The sequence below is a fragment of the Gossypium arboreum genome, chromosome 11 (genome assembly GCF_025698485.1).
Source record: "Gossypium arboreum isolate Shixiya-1 chromosome 11, ASM2569848v2, whole genome shotgun sequence".
In the NCBI taxonomy this organism is placed as follows: Eukaryota; Viridiplantae; Streptophyta; class Magnoliopsida; order Malvales; family Malvaceae; genus Gossypium; species Gossypium arboreum.
In genome coordinates, this window is record NC_069080.1 from 2,725,374 (window position 1) to 2,749,080 (window position 23,707).

Genomic DNA, 23,707 nt, shown 5'->3' on the forward strand with positions numbered 1-23,707 from the left:
TATTCGATCTAATATATATTAACCCAAGTACCTAACACAATCATAAAAATTACAAATAATTTAATAAATAAAATAAAAATCTAAAACTAAAAATAAAAATAAAATAAAAACATATAATTTTATACAAATAATTCAGTTAATTTGAGTAATTCAAGTAATTTGGTTAATTCGACTAATTCGGTTAATTTTATACTCACTTTAACCAAAAAAAATATTTTTCAATTAATTTGGTTAACCGACAGAATTAACCGAAAAAATTTCAGTTCGGTTAATTTTTTTGAAAAAAATTCAGTTCGATTATAGAAACTTTGAAGGGTCGATTAATTTGATTAATATTATTTCGAGTTGATTAACCAACTGAACACCCCTACCATTTTAGGCCTTGATAAATTCATCCAAAGAACCTGTTGACCTGAAAGAGTCATGCAACTAACAGGTCTCTGCTCAAAGACTTCACATCGGATTGCTATCCCTACAACATGTCTATTACCTAAAGCACTTTAACAATTTCTCAGGAACCTGAAAGGAAGTCGAGAAGCATGACCGGTTCGATCATAGATGCCATGATACTTGAACTGACTTATGACAATCTCATTGCAGAGGTGTTGAAACAAATGAAATAAATACAAATAATGAAAGATTTCATCCAGTACATATGAGGGTAACGGTTTCATGATCTACATATAATAAAAACACCTTGAACTTATATTATGCAAATTATTCCAAGTTGAGCTCTAATCAAGATTTGATGCCAGACTTTAGATCCCAGATGCATTGCATTCTTCAAGGAGATTCAATAAATTATGTTCTGGGGCACTTAGAGACGGTAAAATCAAGCGATTTGAGCGGGTTGCTTGGGGTTTCATTCCAGTAGCCTCAGATTCAAGGGTGCTTCCGTCCTTCATAACCGGCAACTCAGTTCTCCTTACATTAGCCGAAACTCGCTCCTTCCAGATCCTTCCATCCTGATTACAGAAAAGCAGTACATGATATTTTAATTTAAATAGATGAAAAGCTCATAAGTAATGGTTTGTACAATTCCCTACCACCAACATAAAAAATGAACAAAGAGGTCAATCATTATATAAACCATGCATACCAGAAAGATAATAACCTATGAAAATAAAAGCTTCTCATAAGCCTATATACTAGTAACACCAAATTCTTAAGATGCAGTTCAGAGGAACCATTTTCCTTGCACCGAATTAATCAAGAATAAAAAGCCTAAACCCTAAACTAGTGCAATCAATGGTAAAGAACACAAAGGGCGAGCCTCGAAAGATTACGTTTAGAATTGAAGGTTCAGGTAGGGGGCACTGAATTGGTCGGTCATTGTCCAAAGGCTCGGTTGGACATTCGACAGGCTTGAACTCAACTGCTACTTCAATTCCATGGGCGGTAGCTGTAGCAGCATCAACTACATCGGCATTTTGGGGCATAACATTGGTTTCCACCTGCACCGTTGAAGGGGAATCATTGGTCACATGCAACAAGAAATATATCAGACCTTAGTCTAAAAGGGCAAAAATTCGGGGTTAATACTAGTAGCAGGGTTTCCAACAAAATTATTTGCAAAAACAAGAAATATATCAGACCTTAGTCAAAAAGGGCTTTTGAATTGAATAACAGAAGAGATCAAAAACCCCAAAAGCATATACGGATTATACCAGGCATCTATAATTTTATAGACTATGAAAGAAAACAGATTGTTGATCTGAAAACCTGGATTTGCTCATATTGGTAATCTCTAGGTTTCAGCTGCAGTACTACTTCCTATTATTTTCATCAAATTAGATACACAATTTGAACATGATGAATGAATTTTATTATGAAAACCCAAAACCACAGCAACAAAATTACCTATTTCAAAAAGAAATGGTTCTTAAATAAGAAAGACAATAAGAGATATAGTCAGATCAGAACCATAATGACATGATATCTCAAAAGTAAATCAACCAATCCCAACACATAAACAAAAGGGATATTTCGACCAAATCAAAGCAATAAGAAACAAGAAACTAAACAAAATTTAAAATTCGAAAACCCAATCAACGATGAAACCTCAATGAACTAATCCAAAAGGGAAACAAAAACCCAAATATTCAGATTTGAATGTTACAGAATCCACCCAAATAAACTTCTAAAAAAGAGAAACAGGAAAAAAAATTAAAAAGAAACTTACAAAGGCACTCTTGGAGCGTCGATGGGCAGACCTGCCAACAGAAAATCTGGAAAAAATACCCACCATGTTTTTCGTTACGAACAAATTGTGGGTAACCGATATAGCATTAGTGAGATTTCAGAATAGGTGGGCCTAACTTGGTGGTCAGTAACCTGTTACGTTATGACTTTTACAATGGATTAGAAGGGAGATATTTATATATTCAATGAGAAGCTACTAAAGAAAAATATCAAAAACTCTATTCTTCCACTCTTCACTCGTCCTTTATTTCTTCATCTTATCTTCTTGTTCACTGTATCATATATATATATATATATATATATTAAATCTGGGAAACTATTATTTAGACAAAACGGTCCTTCGATTTAGATTCGTTGTAGAGGAGAAAATAAAAGTCAGCTAAGAACCATAGCTATATACTGGGAATATAAATTCAAAGTATGGAGGAGAGAAAAGAGGGAGAAGATGATAAGAACGAGGGATAATGGTTAGACTTGGCTCGGTTTTCGTTTTGCTTTGTGTACCGGGTTTTAGTCTTTTGAAGATTCTGTCATTTATTATTATTTCTTAATTTGGCATTTTGCGTAGATTAGCCTCTAAGTTATCCCCAATTCTTAAATTAGCCGTTAATTTCTTTTATCAGAAATTATTAATTTTATCTTAATTTACTCAAAAAATTGTGAATTATTGTTTCAATCCCTTTATTATGCACTTAAAAATTTTGAGATTTTATTTTGAAAAGGTTAGCATTTAATTGGAATAGTTAAAGATATTATTTATTTAGAGTAACTGATAATATTATAAAAATAAAGAAATAAAACTATATCAAATGAAAGTACAAATGCAGAATTCCAAATTTGAGTTGTTTCTTTTAGGTTGAATTACTAATAATTCCTCCGAAAACTATATTCTTATTCAAATTATTGATGAAAGACATTTTTGGAGACCTAAAATAATCAAATTATTTTCCGAAAAGGCAACCATTGTGCAAATACCCTTAAATGCAAAGGCATTAAATTTAGTCTTTTTTAGAAACTATGATAATTACGTTGTGCATTTTGAACTTCCCAACTTCATGTCAACTCTAGCTATGGATGACATAGACAAACTACCTATGTATCGCACTAATTTATTTGGTTTAATGAATCGTTCCTTTCTCAAAAGAAAAAAAGAAGCATTTTTTTTATATTTAAACCAGTATTTATGACAGTATTATTGTTGTTAAAATTTACTACTACAGCCTGTATGGGATTGGGAGTAGTCGCTATAGAAAAAAGCTGTTAATTAAGTTAAGAGGAATAGGAAATATCAGAGGTGGAAGGGCACTGGCCCTAAAATAGAAAATTTTCATTTAAATCTTTTAAAATTTTTAAAACTTTAAATTAATAAAGATAAAATAACATTTTAACCCCTTAAAAATTATAAAATTAATTTAATCCTTTAAAAATTATAAAAACAAAAATTATTAAAATAATAAAATTATATTTTCACTATTATAAAAATTATAATTTAATTTTAACCTCCCTTAAAAAAATTTCTGACTTCGCTATAGTTGAAATGTCAAGAAAAAGATCACATCCCTAAACGATGGATGAAGGGCTGGTTGTGTCATGGTCATGGAGTGGCAGCAGCCTTGCTGTCCAATAACCTAATGTCTAAAATTGTCCCACACCAGCCCGACCTATCTTAGATACTCCTTTCCAACTACTCATAATTTTGACCAAATCACTATACATGGCGATCGGTGCCACAGTTTTCAACATCTACCAAGATTATTGTATTCATATATAATAAAACTAGAACTCTAAAAGTCAACATTCATGTAATCAGTCGGTAGAATATTAGATTCTTAATAGTATGAGTGATTAAAAATTAAATCCTTAAAACTAGGAGAGAATTTTTCAAGAATTGCATGTTTTAGAGTAATGTATGCATATTATGTGACATGTCCATATTGGTTTTCCTTTGATTAATTTAAATAAAAGAATATTGAAGATTTAGGTCCAACCGATGCAAGCATCAAGCTGGCATGACACAAGGGGGTGCCGGCCTGTCAGGGCTTGAATAAAAAATATGTGATAAAAATGTAAAATCATAAGAAAAACGGAGATTTTGGAATTGAATTAAACCCTTATATATTTAGCAAGGGACTATGATGGATTCAATAAGCTCTTGAAGTGGAGCTAACTCTTTCTTGTCGATCAGCCCGAATTCCTGCAGATGCAAAACCGTGAATAGAATTAAACCAATAACTTTCTAATCAACTATGCATGTTTCTTGTATCTTCTAATGAATGTTTCAGAGATTAAGAGAACATTTCAACACTTAAATTAAACTAGATCCATAGTTTGCCGTCTTGCTACTTAAAATGAAAAAAAAAAGAACATATATATTTACATGCCGATTTCTCATTCCACAACCTATATTCTTGTCTCTTGACTATATAAGAGATTCTTCTACAAATACCATTAAACATATATGGCATGCATTTCGTTCTCACAAATTATATAGTAAACGAAACATCACCCACTACAAAAATAAATAAGTAAATATACATATAAAAGGAGAAAGGTTTAGCTCTATCCATATTGCAACAAATTTGAACAGGATTGTTCAACATGATGACTGTTATTTTGTAGCACTAGTAGGTAAACAAGTGGGTTCTATTTAGTTGTATAAAATGGGCAAATAGTGGTAAAGGCCTGCCTTGGAAAAGAGGGTAGAGAATTAAAAATATATATATTAATTATTAAGCAGAAGAAGACTTACACAAGTAAACAGTATGAAATGCTTGAAGCATGTGTTCAAATGGGCTTCTTCCTTAAGGCTCACAATTTTCTGGAAGTGTGAGTGATAGATGTGGGCATATACTCGGAACAGTCTTTTGAATATTGTCTTCACGACCTCGTTGAAGTTGGAAGGAAATGCTACACCTAGCAAATTTGAAATATGCAGTTAAACATAGGCAAGTATTTAGCACAGACACAATCAAAAAATTAAAGAGGAGAGTATGTTATCCAACATTGTTGTCATCGTGTATAGATAAACAGCTTTCTCTAGATGATGGTATGTCAGACTTCATCACAAAGAACTAAAGATGACTAAACACATGAATGATGAAAATTTTTACCAAGCTTTTGAGGAAATATGGATTCATCATCAAGCTGTGATTCGATCCAGTCCATTAAATATTCAACATATTTCGGGGCGGAAACCTCGATAGGTTTCTTGATCTGCACACCATCTGCCCATCTATATTCATACCTATAAGGTTTTGTTGAGCAGCAAATAATCAAGGGTTTTGTTGAGCAGCAAATAATCAATCAACAACAGAGTATTACAGCATGATGAAAAGTTTAAGACTGGGATTTGTATGATTAATTTGTTGAAAAAGGCAAAAGGAATCTGGCTCAATATGTCATACTTAGGGCCTGCAGTCATTGTAGGACAGTTCTCAGGAGTACAAAACTCTGTAAGGGTGCCATAGAGCAGATTCACTTGATTGAAGAAATCCACAGCTGAAAATGATCCAACAGTTAAATTTAAGCAATGAGTTCCAATGAAATTAGGTAGTGACCTAGAAATAGGAAAGAAAATGTACAAAAACATTCTATCAAAAATCAGCTAATAAATTCAATAAAAATAAATGAGCTCATGAAAGTAACTTACAGCATGGCCACACCAAAAGTCGAATATTCATGGATAAATTATACACAAGTTTAAATAAATAAGGAATTATTCTGATTCTTTGCATGTGCGTGCAGGGTGTGAGTTAGAAAGAAAGAGAGGGAGCAAGATATACTATTGACTGCGAGCCATTCATGTAAATCCTCCCCTGGGGGTAACCTTACTGCTTCCCTTAGGTTTCCACTGCCCAAGGTAGCATCAATGTGCTTTTTAAGCTGTGCACCCTGCATTACATGTTTACAGTACTAGGATGAGAACTGTAAATTCTGCTAAGCCACTACTATAGCAGAATGAAGTCCAGAAAGTATTTATATAGATTATAAAGAAGCCAGTTCGGAAGAAATGGAGAGAAACCTCTAAAAGGTTATACATCATTGTCCAGTTCAAAACACAGCAGTACAACTAACCATGCTTAGAGGTAGATCCCCATTTAGTAAAAAATATTATAGCATATGGTACGTGTACATAAGACCCTCGAACATCCATGAGTTGGTCCTACAGGTAAGGCTGTAGGACCATAATGCATGTCAGTAAAGCATTGAAATTTGTAGTATTTCCACTTTGCCACAGAGAATTTTAAGTAGAACATCACAGTGTAAAATTATTTAGTTGAATTAGTGACTTCAAAAGCAATGAAATTTATCAAATAGGAATATGAATGGTAAAGTCAGCTTTTTTTCTTCTTTTCATCTGTTGGTATGGTCAAGGGAATTCTTGCTTTACAGATAGAAATAGCAAGTTTCAGTATTAATGACAACCATTTAAGTAGCTAAAAATCCAAGAAGCAGAAGAGCCAGCAGAAGGAATTAGATCAAGGATTCGGGAGCTTCTCTTCTTAGTATGCTTTGCAAATGAAGCCAACTTTCCAGGGTCTTGTTTAAGATTTTTGATGCATTAGATCTTAACTGTTAAGCTGTGCTTGCTTTTATTTTGATTCTAAATCTGGACACTTTGTAGAATACTCCAGACCAGTATGCTAAAGTTTCAAGTTCACACTCAAGAAATTCTTACTAATAAATATATACATTTACCAAGGGAATAAATTGGGAAGGTGATCAGCGGTCACATCAACAATCCCAAAGATTCAAGCAAAATGATAGGGAACGTATCACATCAAATTCTAACAAGCAGAAATAAAATATATTAATTATTTTTCATAAGGAAAAGGAACAAAAATAACCAACCTTACTTCCAGAGGGTGCACTTTTTTTTGGGCGGAATGTTCGCTGATTTCTGTTTTTAGAGCAATCTATTATCAGGAAAATGGTTAACTGAAAAGACTCACAAATCATGAATACCAGCTATACTCTCAGACATGAGAATGGCAGTCTGAAATACATACATCTAATATAGGTAAGTTCAAATTTCAAAAGCTTTTTTCCATAGAATTATATAAAAAAAACTTGAGTATATTTCATGTATCTACAGCATGGTGTATCAAATTGATTTTTTTTTTTTTGAAGTAAAAAAACAATATTTATAAGACGGAAAATACACTCTGATTTGATAAAATTCAGCACCTAGATGCAAAGCTCATCTGTTTCAATCAAGGCCACATACTTTCTAAGATAACAATCAATATGTGCACCTTTTCTACCTTTCTAACATCTTCATTCACGAAAACCATCCGTACGGCATAGCTTTTAATCGTAGTTCTAACATCGAATCAACTAATTTTATCAGAGCAAATCATTAAATGAGAACATGAAGGCGAGTTCAACAGGCGAGTTCAACATGCATTGAGATTCACGATCAGTTATGTATAGCCTTCAATTTAATTATCATACAAAAATCCAAATACAATATTGATGATCGACGTGATTGACCTGCTTTAAGATTTGAGAAAATTTATAATAATCAAAAGAGCACCTAACCACAACCATTATCAAATTGCACTAACAAAAAACAATAGGATTGCAGTTTAAACAAATAAATCAAAGAATCCAGAGAACAAATCAGGAAGAAAGAGAAAAATGTTTTCAGAATTTTTAAATAAACTTAATGGCAGCCAAAAAAATAATGAATTGATCGCTGCTGATCTTAAATCAGCAAAAAGATCATAGAATTATAACAGATCTCACATAATCTATAAAGCATCATTGCAAAATCAAAAAAGAAAAAAAATGTAAATCATAGAAAAGGATTAAGTATTTTAGGAGAAATTTAAAAAAAGAAAATGGAAATATTGACACTCACCTGCCCAGACCGAAGAGACTCATGGTTAGAGATATAGAGAGGATTTGATTTTTTTTTTTTTTTTTTTTGCCTTTCTTCAGGTGGGAGACTTGAAAAGCTGAAAAGGCATTTTTCCTTTTGTCACCTTTCGTTCCTCTTACTATTTTTTTTTTTTGAATTTATTATTATTCCTTGCGTAAGCTCAGCTCAGCTGTCTTTTTTATAATTTTTTTGGCTTAATATAACATTTTGTACCTGAACTTAACACCTTTTTCTAATTTGGTACGTAAATTTTTTTTAGCCTAATTTGTACCTGAATTTGACACTTTTTACTAATTTGGTACCTAAACTTTTTTTAGGTTCAATTTGATTCTTAAATTTATTAAATGTTATACAAATTACGCAAAACACTAACGGTGTTAAAAAAATTTTGTTATGCTACAAAAATATTGTCAAGATTAAAGAAAATTCATGTTAAAAAAAGTATTGACCTATTCTTAACAATTAATATTAAATAATAAATATTTTTAAAACCCAAATTAAAATAAATTCGTTATTTTAATTAATAAAATAATCAATTAAATAAATAAAACTAAAAGTGCACATGTCGATCATATATTGATTATTCTTGCTACTTCATTAGAAAACATTGTTAGTATATTAGAGTAGTTTGTAAAATGTTTGACAAGTACCAAATCGAACAAAAAAAGATTAGGTTCCAAATTAGGAAAAAAAAGTCAAGTTTAGGTAACAAATTGGACCCTCAAAAAGTTTAAGTACCAACTTAAGAAAAATTGTCAAGTTTAAGTACTAAATTAGGAAAAAGTGTAAGGTTTAAGTACCAAATGTTATATTAAGCCTATATTTTTTTATTAGTATGAAAATAATTAATGTAGGAACATGTAGGTTTCTCTTTAAGAATATACTAAATAGATTTTGTTTTTAGAAAAATAGATTAGTTTTAGATTATTTGGGGTGTTTGAGAAAGTGAAATTTTAAGTAGTGAAAAATTCAGAATTAGATTTTTATTATTTAATTTTATAACTGCTAAATTTATATTAAAAATTATTTGATAAATTAATAAATATAAGTATTTAATATAATTATATTGTTTAATAAAAGTAAATATTAATTTTAAAAGATAATATATTTTTATTTTAATTTTATTAATACAATATTTTATATTATTTTAAATAATTTTAAATAAAAATAAATATAGTAATTTAAATATTCATTTAAAAAATCTATTCTAATTGATTAATAAAATAAAAACAACATAATATCTTCTTCTTAATGGATTGTATTTTATCACACCTTCACTCAAAAAGATAATTTTCCAAATGTTAAACAGAGAAATCCCCATGTAAAACGTCAAAATAGTTAATTTTCTAAATAGTTTTTCAGTTTGGTTTGTTTTTAAAATTTAGAGGGCTGAAATGGCCCTACCCTTAAAATGGTATATTTATCTTTTGGTCCTTTAATATTTATAAAACTTTAAAGTTGGTACATGATAAAATTGTACTTTGCCCTCAAAATAATAAGTTTTTTATTTAGTCTTTTAAAATTGTAAAGATATAAATTATTAAAATAATAAAATTGCATTTTAGCTCTCATAAAATTATACAACTTAATTCCAAGCCCAAAAAAAAAAATTTGGTTTACCTACCTTATATATCTACCATCTTGATCTAAAAAGTGTACATATTAATATTTATCGAACAACTGAAAGTTTTTTTGCATAAAACAAATAAATTTACATCAAATTTTGCATTCATAATCTATATAAATAGAATATAAAATATAACAGTTAGATTGTTAAATTATTAATTTTATAAAAATATAAAAATTATAAAACTATAAAAGTGGATCCTATTATTTTAAATATATGAGTAATTTTTGAAAAATGGTGGATTTATATTATCAAGTGGGGCAATTAACACCATAAACAAAAACCTTTTCCTTATTTAATTAATTATTCGATTGAAACTATTCATAAGTCGATTGTTAAACACGAAAAATCATGAGTGTTAATTATTTAGATGAGATATATCATATGCAATTATATGTGTAGGACTCAATTTCATCAATTATTATTATTATGTGTGAACTTTAGTTAATCAATCTTAATGTTGCTTAATTTCTTTATGTTTATTTAATTTTACAATTTATACTAATTTTTAATCTGTCTGTAATGTAATAATTTGATTTTATGCTTCGTGTTTACTAAAACATATATTTGTATTTGTATTTTAGTTATATTAATTTGCAAACTTTCAAAAAAGAAATTCTCTGTTAAAAAAAAATTACAACCTGTAGAAGTATAACCCATTTAAGAAACGTCTACCGGGTGAAGCATCGTTTTAATTGAGTCTAATTTCACCCAACATCTTCAAATATAATAGAGGTCATTTGAAATTACCAATCATGGTAATTTCCAATAAGGTCCCGATCATACACCACAAGCTGCAACCTCTCCGGCCACTTCGGAAGGGATTCCAAGGCTGATTTCGTAAGTTTCGGGTCCAAAACTAATACGCACGGTCGGAGCGAAGTGTACCATGCCGAATCGGGTTCGAGACTGTTGTCACACATGGCCGGATACACATCTGATCCAGCAAGTTTTTTAACGTAGCAATCGTTATCCGAAGGTTTCTGCCACACAGCAATGTCACCCTTTTGGCATACAATTTAAAGCACATTGTCGTAATCTGATTTCAACTCTTCCATGGTTGTGTTCCATCCACGTCACCGGTTCTCGTGGTTTATCGGTGGCCAAGACAAGACCCAGAAACCGCCGGGACGAAGTATTCTATGAACTTCTCGAGGAGATATAAATTCCACCTGAAAAGCAAACAAGAGCTTTATATATTGTTTAAAAATAAGAACTGTAGAAAAAGATTTTAGGGTAAATTTCACACAATGTCACACAATTATTAGTAGGTTTTTATATTAGTCATTTAATTTTAAAAGTTACAATATGATCACTGAACTATTTGAAAATTACAAGTTAATCACCGGCCCTCCTACTTTGTAACAGTCAGATGTTGTCATTAAGTTACTATGCATGTATATATAATATTTCTAGATTTATGATGTTTTTTATATACCTAATACACATTAAAAATATAATAGGAATATATAAAAATATATAGGCAATAAGGGTGGTTAGCCCGCGCGAAAAATAAAATTATTTTTAGGGACTAATTTTAAATTTTTGAAAAAATTAAAATACAATTTAATCATTCTACTGGTTCATAATCGAAATTATACAAAATATTTTCCCTATTTAAAGAGTGCAAGGCCCACCCTTCGTTTTACAAAGCAGAGTGAAACAAGCAATTGAGCAAATCGGTCAAAATTCATACATTGATCGGATTTTGGCATCCCTAGCTTTAACCAATAGCAATGCTGCAACTTCAATCATATTAGTAAAGCTAATTCAAAAGAGTTAGATGTTGATATATTCCATAATAATGAGACCGAAACAACACCAAAAACATACAACAACGTTGTTTTTACTTAAATGGATATAGTAACTCTTCCTTGTTCTTCCATCTATCTTCTTCTAATAAAACACCAGCTCAATAAGCCCATCAGACTCGGGGACTGCAACAATTTTTGCTGCTCCAGTTCAGCATTCCTGTATTCATGCACCCAACAGCAGCCCAATTTACTACCGCCACTTCTTTTCCGATAATGATATGAGCTGCAAAAGAGGAAACAACAGACATCTTTGGTATTATGATAAAAACAATGGATTGTAGCTATCATGAAAGGAAATCAAATTATTAAAAATTGGAAGAATGCAGCTCAAAACATACAATCAAATGAGATAAAATTTTAAAAGGGGATTCTTTCTGGAATGTTTCTTTGAACTCCTCTAGCAGCTGGACATGGAGGCGACTCCTTAAGCTGAGGGATCTTGCTGCTGAACCTATTTTGCTGTTCCCTATTGGTGTTTATGTGTCTAACACTAAGCTCTGGGAGGATACTCGAATGAAAGGGGAAAAGGTGCCTTGGCAGACGCTTATCTGGTTTCCACTCCATGTGCCTAAACACTCATTGCATGGATGGCTATTTTGAACAGGCTACATACAAGAGAGAGGTTAATTGCTTGTGATCTTAACACTGATAGCAGTTGCCTTCTATGTTCCTCAGCTACTGAAACAAGAGACCACATCTTTTTTGAATGTGGCTTCTCCCGAAGGTTTTGGGGATTGATTTTGGTTCTCTGTGGTATTATAAGATCTATTGGGACTTGGGCTATGACTTACTTGAAAGGTAAGTCTCTCATAGATTGCATTCTCAAACTTCCATGGACTGCATTTATACATATCATTTGTTGTGAGCGGAATGGCAGACTCTTTGGCAAACCTTCTAATCCGGTGGTCTTGCTTTCAAGAATTCAAGAAGTGGTGAGAATGCAGCTGAATGGTAAACAGATTAACAGGATGGACACCATTAACACGAACAGCTTTGCTTGAATTGGGGCTTATCTAGTACATGAATGCATAGTTTTGTTTTCTTGTATAGGCTTTGTATGGTTTCTTGTTGACTGATGTTGTTCATGTAGCAGGTTTTTCTGCTTCTTGAGTAATGGATTCTTCACTTGTCCAAAAAAAAAAAAATTATGACCCGAATTCACCGATGGTTTCACTATCATATCAGGTTATGAGAATCTAAGCTTCTCCAAACCTAATCACTGTCTAATATGGCAACACACATGCCCTACTTGATGATGCCTACACCGACCCCTGCACAAATATAATGTGTAAAGAAGCACTGACGGAAATTGATAACCAACCTGGCGAGCCACCTGTGCCAGTCGCCGACTGTCTCGAGATGATTCAGTTGTCAATGTCGACTTTTCTGAGTCTAGAGAACCGTTTTGTTTATCCTCTGTCTTCCTTTTAGAATTATCATTATCAAGTGAGAAATCTCTATCGGGGCTGCTCAAAGGATCCTTCTTCCGCTTTCTTGTGTACATGAGAAACTTATTATTTACCAATTGAGTAGAAGATCCTTCAGACACTTTAACATCCGAGTTTACTGCAGACACATCAACCATCTCAAGATCCGGTTTGCAAAATGCATCCCCTAAATTCTCAACCAATCCACCGTCTAACCTTGTTGACTCTTTTTTGTCTACCAGCAATTTATCATTGTTTTCGTCATTGTCAACTTTTTCATATCCTGATTCTGTAACTGCTTTCACTGCATTCGGAGGCGAACTGGGGATAGGAGGAGATTGAGAACCCTTCAGAGCATCATGATTGATGATCCTAGAATCTTCCCCGAATTGAGCATTCTCATCAGCAGCATGTGAAAAACTTTCAGCGCACAGTTGATCAGATTCTTGGCGTGTTGCTATGACCTGATCACACATATACATCGGCGAGGTAGCTCTATTTTTCTTATATCTAGCACATCGTTTCCTTTTCTTACGAAAAGGACCAAGAGGAAGTGCTCGGATGATGTCGTGAACGTCATTTTGCATCGTTTTGAACTCATTCATTCTTTCCTCGAGTCTGCCATTGTCAGTTCTCAGAGAAGATTTCGAGCACATATCCTTCCTTTCATCATCTTCTCCAGCGTTTTCGTTCTTTGCGTCATCTACTTTATTTTCATTCAACAGACACCTTTCGAGTGCACGAATCCTCTGAGTGCACCCATTTCTATACAGGTCAGGCTCTTTTCGTCTCATCACTATGGAAGCAAAATCAGGGTTACAGACGTAGCAATTATCCTTACAAGAACACTTAATACCCACATTTGTTCCACTCGGACATGAACTCTTGATGGCGGAAACTGTCACAATGTCAGTCTGTGCATCAAGCAGAGAAGATCTAACAGACCCGAAATCGCTGATCGTTTTTACATTGGACATTTCATCAGAAGCAGCAAAATCTTGTCCTGATTTTTGTTCACTCGAACACTGCATTGAGTTTTTAGTCAGCTTCTCCAACTCATCTTGTACTTCTCTCAACTCTGCTCTAAGATCTCTAACTATATCCTCGGCTTCCCCTAGTTGTGCTTCGAGCTCCTCAATTCTTTTCTGTTGATTCAAAGACATCATCTCCGCTTCATTAACCTACAATCACGGAGCAGACAGAAAATACTGTAGTTTTAAGCATTGGCTCAATTGGACCAACTATTTGTTTTCCATAGATAACCTTGAAAGCACACATTTACAAGGGTATGGCCTTGAAATAGAAGGGAACATTTATAAAAGTTCAAGCTTATAAGATATGATGGATCACAAGATAACAAAATGATCTCCAATATAAGATACAAAATAAACAATCTCGATTATCTGCTTCAATCTTATGCGCATATACCAGTAAATTTTCATGAATGAATACATTAGTCTCACCATAAAAGCAACCCATTGAAAGGAAAGGAAAGCAAATACAGTTACTAACAGAAAACAACCTCATAACCAAAATGCAATCCGGATTCGTGAGTTGAATTCTTTCAAGCTCACTTTGTCGTGTATAATGTTCGAAATGCTTTTTACTAAAAGCAATCAAACCAATCATATGAAATTCCCTTTTTTGCGTTACAAATTTAATGGAAACTACTTCTATGCAATCAACTTAGCAAATTGATACAAAAACAAATTAACCAGAGAAAACCCACATTATGAAACTTTATGCAGTTAACGAAACAAAAATTATAACATAGGCACTGAAACATCATCAGACACGAACAAAAATAACAGAAACAAAGACAATACTAAAAACCAAACAGTTACCTTAGCGTCCAACATCTGTTTCAACCTAAGCAACATATGTAATGCCTCGTCTTTAGCCGCGAACAGCTCCTGCTGGTACCGGAGAGCTTTCCTTTCCGACACCATTATCCTCGCCGCCGCTTCTTTAGCCGTGTTCAAAATTATTTCGGCATAAGCCTTTTTCAAAGCCGTCAATTTCTGTTCAAAAAACAAAATACCCAGAAAACATGAAGCAAAACCCACATAAAAAAAATACTCATTTTTTAATAAAAGGATCGAAATCAACTCTTTCTTAAAAACAAAATCCAGCAATTTTTGAAAAAAAATGAAATATTGAAAATTCGCTCCCAAAAAGAAAAGAAAGAACAATAACTAGATTATGAAGAAAAGTAGTAGAGATACTTTACCTCTGAATCGGCCATTGTAGCCACTAATGCATCGAACAGATGCTGTATCTTTCAGACCAAATTGTAAAGAAGAAGAAGAACAGAATAAAAAGGGAGGTTGTTTGGTTTTTAGTTTTTTTTTTTTTTTTTTTTCCCTTTCCCTTGAAGCAGCTGTCAGTTGGGAACTGAAAGTCCTTCGCGTTATTACCAAACTACCCTTTTCTGTCTGTTTTATTTACCAACACGCCACTTCAGCTGACACAACAACGGTCGAACCGGTGCGGTTCTTCTGTCCAATCGTTTTCCTGTTCTATTCTTCTTTTTCTTCCTTAAGGGTATTGAACAATTGGCGCGCTCCTACTGGGGAGGCCCACTTTGTAAAAAATTATTTTATATGACGTGGAAGAACGAGAGATCAACGTGGCTAAATGCATGTAGTGGTTTTGCGTTGGGAAGTGCGAGGGATTTGTGGCAGATAAGTGAAAATAGTGCTCATGATCGGATTCGGGTAATGTGTTACCAAAATTTTAGGTCGGTTTTTTAAATTTAGATTTCGCTTGAAAAATAAGTCTCAAATTTTATTTACTTTCAATTCAAATTAAAGAAATTAAATTTGAATTTGATCTTATCAAATTATTTTAATTTTTTAAATTATTTTATTATATATAACAAATTTTAAAAATATAATATATCAAATATATTTAAAAACGTTAAAATAAATTGATAATATTGTAACACCCCCTACTCGTATCCATTGCCAGAATAGGTAACGAGGCATTACCGGAGTTTATTGAATATTTTCAGATAATTCTGAGTCATTTATTATTCAGATTTTGAAAATAATCATAACGTCTCTCTATTGGGCCCTCGAAGCCCCAAACATACACTAGAAACCAAATGGAATTAAATCGAGATTATAAAAAAAAATTCGCAAAATCTTAAATTTTATTTTCATCTAAGTACTTACCATTTCAATGCTTATTGTAATTAAACATATTACCATTCAATCAATAGCTTGTCCTTTGTCTAAGTGTCAAGCCACATCATTGTTAGTATACTTGCATATATTTCATATAAATTCAACATTGATATACTTATTTTCTCGACATGTCGCATTTGAGTTTAATAATTGTCTTTACTTACATAATTTCCTTGTATCAACGTATCAAAGATAATCATATATGTACATGTCATGAAACATATTAATTTTATTACCGTTTCTTTATAAGTATATATCAATCGTTTCATTATATCAATATTTCATGTTTCATCATTTCCATATATTTTAAGTATATTTATTCCGTAAAGTTTATATCAAACTTAACATAAATTATATTCCATATACTTATTCTTATTTTGTTTATCTATCTTCATAATTATTTCATACAACTATTTTGTACATATATTTCCATATGACCAGTTCTTGTAAACATTTCACACAACCATTTCATGTAACCATTCGTCATCTAATACGTATTACCTGAATATCAATTGTTCAATAGATATCATAGCGTCTCTCATCCACGGTCTTATTTATCTTTGACATGATGCCATAGTGTCTTTCAACTATGGTCTTACTCATTTTCTGTCATGTTGCCATGGTATCTTTCAACCATGGTCTTATTCTTTTCATGTCACGTTGCCTTGGTATCTTTCAACCATGGTCTTATTCATTTCCCGTCACGTTGCCATGGTATCTTTCAACCATGGTCTTATTCGTTTCATATCACGTTGCCATGGTATCTTTCAACCATGGTCTTACACATTTCATATCAGGTTGCCATGGTATCTTTCAACTATGGTCTTACACATTTCATATCAGAGAGCACACTCCCGCGAACCTCATCCTTACAGTGAGATTACCAGTCCAGGCTAAATCCCCTGTAATATAAACTCATAGAGTATTGTCGGGATTATCAGTCCAGGCTAAATCTCCGCAACGACAATTACTCTAATGAGCTTGGATCGAATTACCGTCTAGGCTAAATTGAGACCTAATTCGGATTACCGTCCGGCTAAATCCATTTTCCACATATTCTTCGGAGGGCTATATCAGATAGGATCACCCGTCCGGGCTAGATCCTTTTTACCGTCAATTCCTTTTCAGAAATCCATCGAATTTTCCTTTCATTCAACCAGGATTTCTTCCCATCAAATATGTCAATGTTTCATAAATTTCATATAATGAACATTCAAATCATATTCATATCAAAAACATGCATTTCAAGCATTTAAGAATATAATTCAAGTTACACGAACTTACCTCATTGCTTGTTTGTGTTTATAATTTCATTAATCCGATATCTTTTCTTTTCCACGATCAAGTCTCATATTTGAGTCGTCTGGATTTTTATAAATAAATTTGATCATCATTTTCATTCATTTCATATTCTAATGCATTTAATTAATGCTCTAGAAAAAGTTACCATTTTGCCCCTAAACTTTTAATTAATGACGATTTCATCCTTGGGGGCAGGAAAATAAAATTCTTGCAATTTAATCCTTATTTGCAGCTATTATTCTCATACATATTGATAACAATCCATGAATTCTATAAAATATCAGAATTTTTCCATAATTTCAACACTTTTCAATTTAATCCCTAAAACATGTTTTCCCCCTATCTTGAACTAAATTAATAATTTCATTCAATTTTGTAATTTAAATAATAAAATTAATCCATTTCATGCAATTTGGTCATTTTTGACATTTTTACAAAATTACCCATAAAGTTTTACTTTTATTCAATTTAGTCCTTAAGCCTAAAACATGTAAATTAGTCATGCTTGCTGAATATTCATATATATTTTCCTCCTCCTCCTCTCCATTCCACATCCTTAAATTTATATAATATGCTTATAAGTAACATTATCAATAATTTCACTATTTACTTATATGTATATTCAAAGTCATCCATTTAAGCCATAGTCACTAAATTATTTATTTCTTGAGTTACAGAAGTACAAATTAAGATATGTAAATTTTATCTGAAACTAGACTCACATATATTCTTACCATAAAATTTTCAGAATTTTTGGTTTATCCAATTAGTCAGTTTATTCATTAAAGTCACCCTTGTTCTGCTGTCTGACAGTTCTGACCCTTCTTCACTAAAAATTAATTATCTCATTGTACAGAATTCAAATGATGTTCTAGTTTGTTTCTAATAAAACTAGACTAATTCAGGATTCTATACATATAAATTTAAGCCCCTAATTATTTTTATTCATTTTTTTATGATTTTTCAAAGTCTGAACAGGGGAACCCGAATTCATTCTGACCTTGTCTCACAAAATTCATTATATCTCAAAATTTACAAATCCATTGCTTACACTGTTTCTTCTATGAGAACCTAGACTCAATAAGCTTTAATTAAATATTTTTTTAATCTTCTAATTCAATTTCTACAATTTATGGTGATTTTTCAAAGTTAGATTACTGCTGCTATCTAGAACTGTTTTAGTGCAAGATATTAATTACCATGTTAATAACACCCTTATTTTCTTTCTCTACACTATTTCTCTCCACTTTCTCTTATTTCTCTTCATTAACATATCAAGAACATAGGACCATATGTAGGGAAACTCTACATTAACATCAATCCCAAGCTTTTTCAATAATATCAAACTTAAAAATATATTGAAATCATGATGTTCTTACCTTGTTCTATTGATTCCAACCTTCATATTGATTTTCTCTCTCCATCAGCCTCCATTTCTTGAATCCAACTTGATATTTTAACTTCCCATAGCCTCCTTAACATTTTTCTCTCTTGATAGCTAAGGAAATTCTTTTAATTTTTGGGTGAAAATGGTGAATTTTTGGTAGAAGGACCAAATTGTAAAGAAAAGAAAGTTTCTTTCTTCCTTTTCTCTTCATACGTTGGGTGCATGGGAAAAATATGATGATTCTTCATCTTTCTTTCCTTATATATACTAAATAAAATAATAATAAAATAATAAAATATCATTTAAAAATTAAATTAAAATATTAATAAACTATTATTTATTTATTTAATCTAAAATATCTCCAACATCATCATTGCTTTCTAGATTTCTCTCTCTTCCAATTGACCATTTTTCCCTTTATTATCTTTTAAAATTCTATCCTTGAGTCATCATTTAATTTGGTAAAATTGCAATTTAGTCCCTCATAGTTCTTCACCTATTCAATTTGGTCCTAATTCATCCATTTTCCTTAGTTTCTAGATCATTCCACTCTTAAAATATTTACACTATTGGTCCTTTAACTTTTTCATATTTACACTTTAACCCCTCAAATTTTGAGTATTTACTCTTGTGCAACAAAACTTTTCTCACTTTTACAATTTAGTCCTTTCTTGAATTAATATATCATAATATACTTCTCAATTTTGACATAACTCAAAATTTCCCTTTTTGTCACTTTATTTCCTTATTTTACTATATCAAGGATAATATCTTACTGTAAAAGTTTTCAGGGTATTACAAATATATTACAAAATATTTATATAGGATAGTTATAATTAAAATTGTAATAAAATTAACAATAAAAATAAGTTCTACAATATTCAAATAATATTAAAAATGACAGCAAAATAGTAGTAAAAACGCACAAAAAAATAGTTCTAAAACACCAAAAAAAGATATATATTTCTTTATTGAAAAATAGTTAATTTATTTGGTCCGGGCTCAGATTGAAAAACTCTTATCTGAGACTTGACCTGTTTAGAAAATAAGCTTCATTTTTTGTCCAAGTCCATTTTTTAGCCTTATATTTTCGTTTAAACCCTCTTATTTTTTGAACAGCCCAGCCTATTATCAAGTTTAAGTGAAAAGAACTAATTAAGTAAATAGAAGAAATAATATGGTCAAATATTGTTATTCTTCCTTATATTATGCATAATTTATTGATTTAATCATTGAACTTATATTTAGTTACTTATAGTTTTTTTTGAACTTTTTGAAAATGTGATATTTCAGTTTTAATCTAAATGATAGCTATTAAATTTGATCAATTAAATTATATTATTTTCAAAATCTTATGTGGCAAATATATTTTCATGTGTAAATGATATATCGACTTGTTATCTCTACATAATACATAAAAAATCACATTATTTTAGTTAATGAATTTAATGATATTGTTTGAGTCAACATTAAAATATCAAAATTGAAAAGTATATGAACTAAATATAATCATATTAAAGAACACCAAGTTAAATCTACAATTTATGCACAATACGAGATTACCAGTAGAATTTGATCTAGAGATTTTAATTGCTATTGTTTTGTATCATTTCTAAAATTTCAAAATTCGAGAAATACAATAAAGATCAAATTAAAATATAAAGAATAAATCTACAACTTATGCATAACATAATGACTAATAACTTAATTTGGTCAATCATATATTCATATTGATTAAGGGGTTGAATCCTTTTAAACAAGTCTTCAAAATCTTGCCTATTGAGCAATCCGATCGAACACCCAACAATATTAAGATATTATCCTCATATCAAGGCTTTGTCAGATTTCTTTGTCAAGAGTTATATACAATTCACAAGGAAAAAACACCTCAATATACCACTTGCAAAGCTAAAAGAAAAGTTATCTCATATAAACTCCATCTATGTCCTGATTCTATATCCTCCTTTATTTTTCCGACAAACGCAATTTCTGAATGAAATTTAGTTTTCTTTTTCCCTTGTTTTGATCCCACCAAAAATTATTGGTACCTCTATCAATAGGCTTACAAACTTTTTGGTAGTGCCTTCATACAAAGACATGCTATAAAAGAAACAAACTTATTTATAAGAATGGATTTAATAAGAGTAAAATTTTCTGTTACAAACAAAAATTTAGATCTTCGGCTTTCAAATTTACCACAAACACTTCAACACATTTAAAAATTAAAATAAGTATACGTGAATCTAAAGGGATAAAAAAAATACAGTTCAATCATATCATAAATAATTTAAATTATATTGTAATTTAATAGGTTTTGACCTTTAAAATTTTTCTTTAATTTATTAAAACATATGAAATTATAAATTAATGTAAACTAAAATTATATTTTGATATTTTAAAATTAAATTCATCACTAATTATAAAAAAAATTGTAACTAATATCGTACAATTGATATGTGCTGTGCGGACTCGTCCAAATTGGTTTTCACTTTTTTCTCATAATTGCATGGAAAAATAGAAGCAGGTGGATTCCTTATTTATGTTTTATTGGTTTGAGTTAGGCCCAACATTTCATCGAATCAAGTAAAATTTTTCAAGTTAATTAAATTGATGAGTCCTATTTTATCATCTTAATTTGATTTGAAATTTATTCGAATTGAGTCAAGTAAAATGAAATTTAAATCGAGTGAAATTGTTCGAATTAAATTAAAAAATTAAACATGTCAAATTAAAATCTTGTTACAAGATAACTAATTTCATGTTGGAGCTCATTAATTAATTTATTTAGGTCCCAAAATTATTACCTTAGAAATTTTTAAAATTTTAACTTTATTTATATATTATTTTTAAAATATTATAAAATATTTAAAATATAAATTTTAAAATTATTTTATTCTTTTGTAATTTTTGTTGAGAGAGAGATTAATTTACTTATTTTCAAAATTTAGTAACTCGAAACTCAAATTTTTGAATCGAATCAAATTTTACTCACCCCTAATTTGAGGTATATGGTAATAATAATTAGTTAATAATTAACTTTCAATCTATCAATAATATAAATACAGGACTCAAAATGTTTGTTTTAATACATGTTTATAGTCGAGTTATTTGTCTAAATTTAAATATTTATCTAAAATATGAAAAATTAAATAAAAGTATGAGATGAAAAAAATAGACATTGCAAAAAAAAAAAAAAAAAAAAAAGAGTAGCTTATCTAAAATTGTATTTCAACATTCAAGACTTCAAGACTTAAGATTGATCTAGTTTAGCTGAACTCGGTTTTAGTTATGTATTATATTTGTTTATTCTATTTTTCATATTATATAATTTCCATTGAATAAAATTAAATATATAATAATATATAACTATATAATATAAACATTAAAATATATGTTTACATTATTTAATAAAAGAAAATTTATTAAATTAAAAATAATAACCATTTATAAATATAAAATATACTAATATTATATATAAGCTCAGGTGAAACACAATCCATTCCAACAACTCAACACATTTGCACAGTAGAACTACACCGTTTCATTGTCTGATTTTATTTATTATTTTATTTTTAATCTCAAGATTAGTTGAGGAATATAGACTTATTGAGAGGTAATGGATGGCTTATCACCCACTACCTAAACCAATTAATCAACAAAGGAAACCCATTAAATAATTAATTAACAAAGGAAAATATATATAAAAAGGTAGAGTTAAACTTTATCTATTGATTGTATTCAATTTTGTTTATGAATAAGTTGAGTCGCATTCCAAATTTAACCAATATTCAATTTAATAATCCATAATAAAAAGTAAATGATAGATTTTATTTTTTCAATAAAAAGTGTGAAAAATGAAAAGTAGATAAGAAATAACTTATCATTTAATATATAATTATTTTCAATTTATTTTATTTCTTTTAATATTATTTTTAAATATTTTATATTTAAAATTTAAAAAAATTAACAAGCAATCTTATCATATTCTAAACTTAATTTTAAGAAATATATCAAACAAAATTTACCACTTAACTTCAATATTTAATTTTTAAATTATCTTGATTCTTATTAAATTTAAGAAAATGGAATCGATGGAATAAACTGAATACAAACCACTAATTCAAATTGCTGAAAAGTAACACTCAATAATTGTGAACTCACTTTGCCAATGATAGTGGATGGAGAGCCAGAATAAATAAAGCAGGAAGGCAAAAGTAGCTTGACTTATTACAAGTAGAAAAAAAAAATTAATTATGTAAAATAATTAACAACCTATAAATCTTAACCATTGAATCTGATAGTTTGAATTGAATATATGCCGAGTTAAGTTACATTTTGAACAGAATCAAATCCGTAGATAATCGGAAGATTTTGTTCAAATGTTTTAGATAGTTTTAGGTAATTCAAAATAAATAAAGGTTATGTTTATTAAATAAAAAAAAAAGTAAAAGCACTGACAAAATACAACCTTAATAATTAACTAAAAAAAAAGGAGATTGGGTTTGTGATAGCGAGCTTGCTAGGAAAATGATTTGGTCGGCAAACAGGTTAGGGGAATAAAATGAAAAAAAAAAAAAAAAAGGGAGTTTGCTTAGTGTAGTTAAAGAACAGATTAAAATACGATTAATCACAAAATAAATTATGTTACTAATATTGCAAATTGACAAATTTTTTAAAGTCAAATTTAAGTTGACTGGATTCGTTTGAATTAATTAAAAACAAATGGATTGGATAAGATATTATTTCCCGGAAAATGCTCCCACCACTTTCATGTGCAGATTGTCCTTCTCTAATTGCAAGTATAAAAATATTGTTGGTGCGTACTATTGTCTCTTAAAAGAAGTGAAATTTTTATATCATGTAATAAATAAGTAAC

At 30.3% G+C, this 23,707-nt stretch overlaps 3 protein-coding genes across 4 annotated transcripts; all 3 read right to left on the reverse strand.

Moving 5' to 3' along the window:
• Positions 1 to 567: 567 nt before the first annotated feature.
• Positions 568 to 2,701, reverse strand: LOC108461580 (uncharacterized). Its single transcript, XM_017761458.2, has 3 exons — positions 2,183 to 2,701; positions 1,287 to 1,454; positions 568 to 965 (listed from the first exon to the last, which is right to left on the reverse strand). The coding sequence occupies exons 1-3, from the start codon at positions 2,246 to 2,248 to the stop codon at positions 759 to 761; spliced, it is 441 nt and encodes a 146-aa protein (XP_017616947.1). The 5' UTR covers positions 2,249 to 2,701; the 3' UTR covers positions 568 to 758.
• Positions 2,702 to 4,118: 1,417 nt separating this feature from the next.
• Positions 4,119 to 8,241, reverse strand: LOC108461879 (MOB kinase activator-like 1A). Of its 2 annotated transcripts, XM_017761850.2 has the most exons (7): positions 8,066 to 8,241; positions 7,054 to 7,102; positions 5,985 to 6,093; positions 5,607 to 5,700; positions 5,313 to 5,446; positions 4,952 to 5,115; positions 4,119 to 4,396 (listed from the first exon to the last, which is right to left on the reverse strand). In XM_017761850.2, exons 1-7 carry the CDS (start codon positions 8,086 to 8,088, stop codon positions 4,322 to 4,324), a joined length of 648 nt encoding a protein of 215 aa, XP_017617339.1. In that variant the 5' UTR covers positions 8,089 to 8,241; the 3' UTR covers positions 4,119 to 4,321. The 2 variants fall into 2 exon arrangements, with proteins under 2 accessions (XP_017617339.1, XP_017617340.1); XM_017761851.2 differs by lacking the exon at positions 5,985 to 6,093 and having other exon boundaries at positions 7,054 to 7,118; positions 8,066 to 8,238.
• A 3,194-nt stretch (positions 8,242 to 11,435) lies between these two features.
• LOC108464616 (uncharacterized) lies at positions 11,436 to 15,392 on the reverse strand. Its single transcript, XM_017764984.2, has 4 exons — positions 15,185 to 15,392; positions 14,799 to 14,975; positions 12,849 to 14,135; positions 11,436 to 11,750 (listed from the first exon to the last, which is right to left on the reverse strand). Exons 1-4 carry the CDS (start codon positions 15,197 to 15,199, stop codon positions 11,718 to 11,720), a joined length of 1,512 nt encoding a protein of 503 aa, XP_017620473.1. The 5' UTR covers positions 15,200 to 15,392; the 3' UTR covers positions 11,436 to 11,717.
• Positions 15,393 to 23,707: the final 8,315 nt, after the last annotated feature.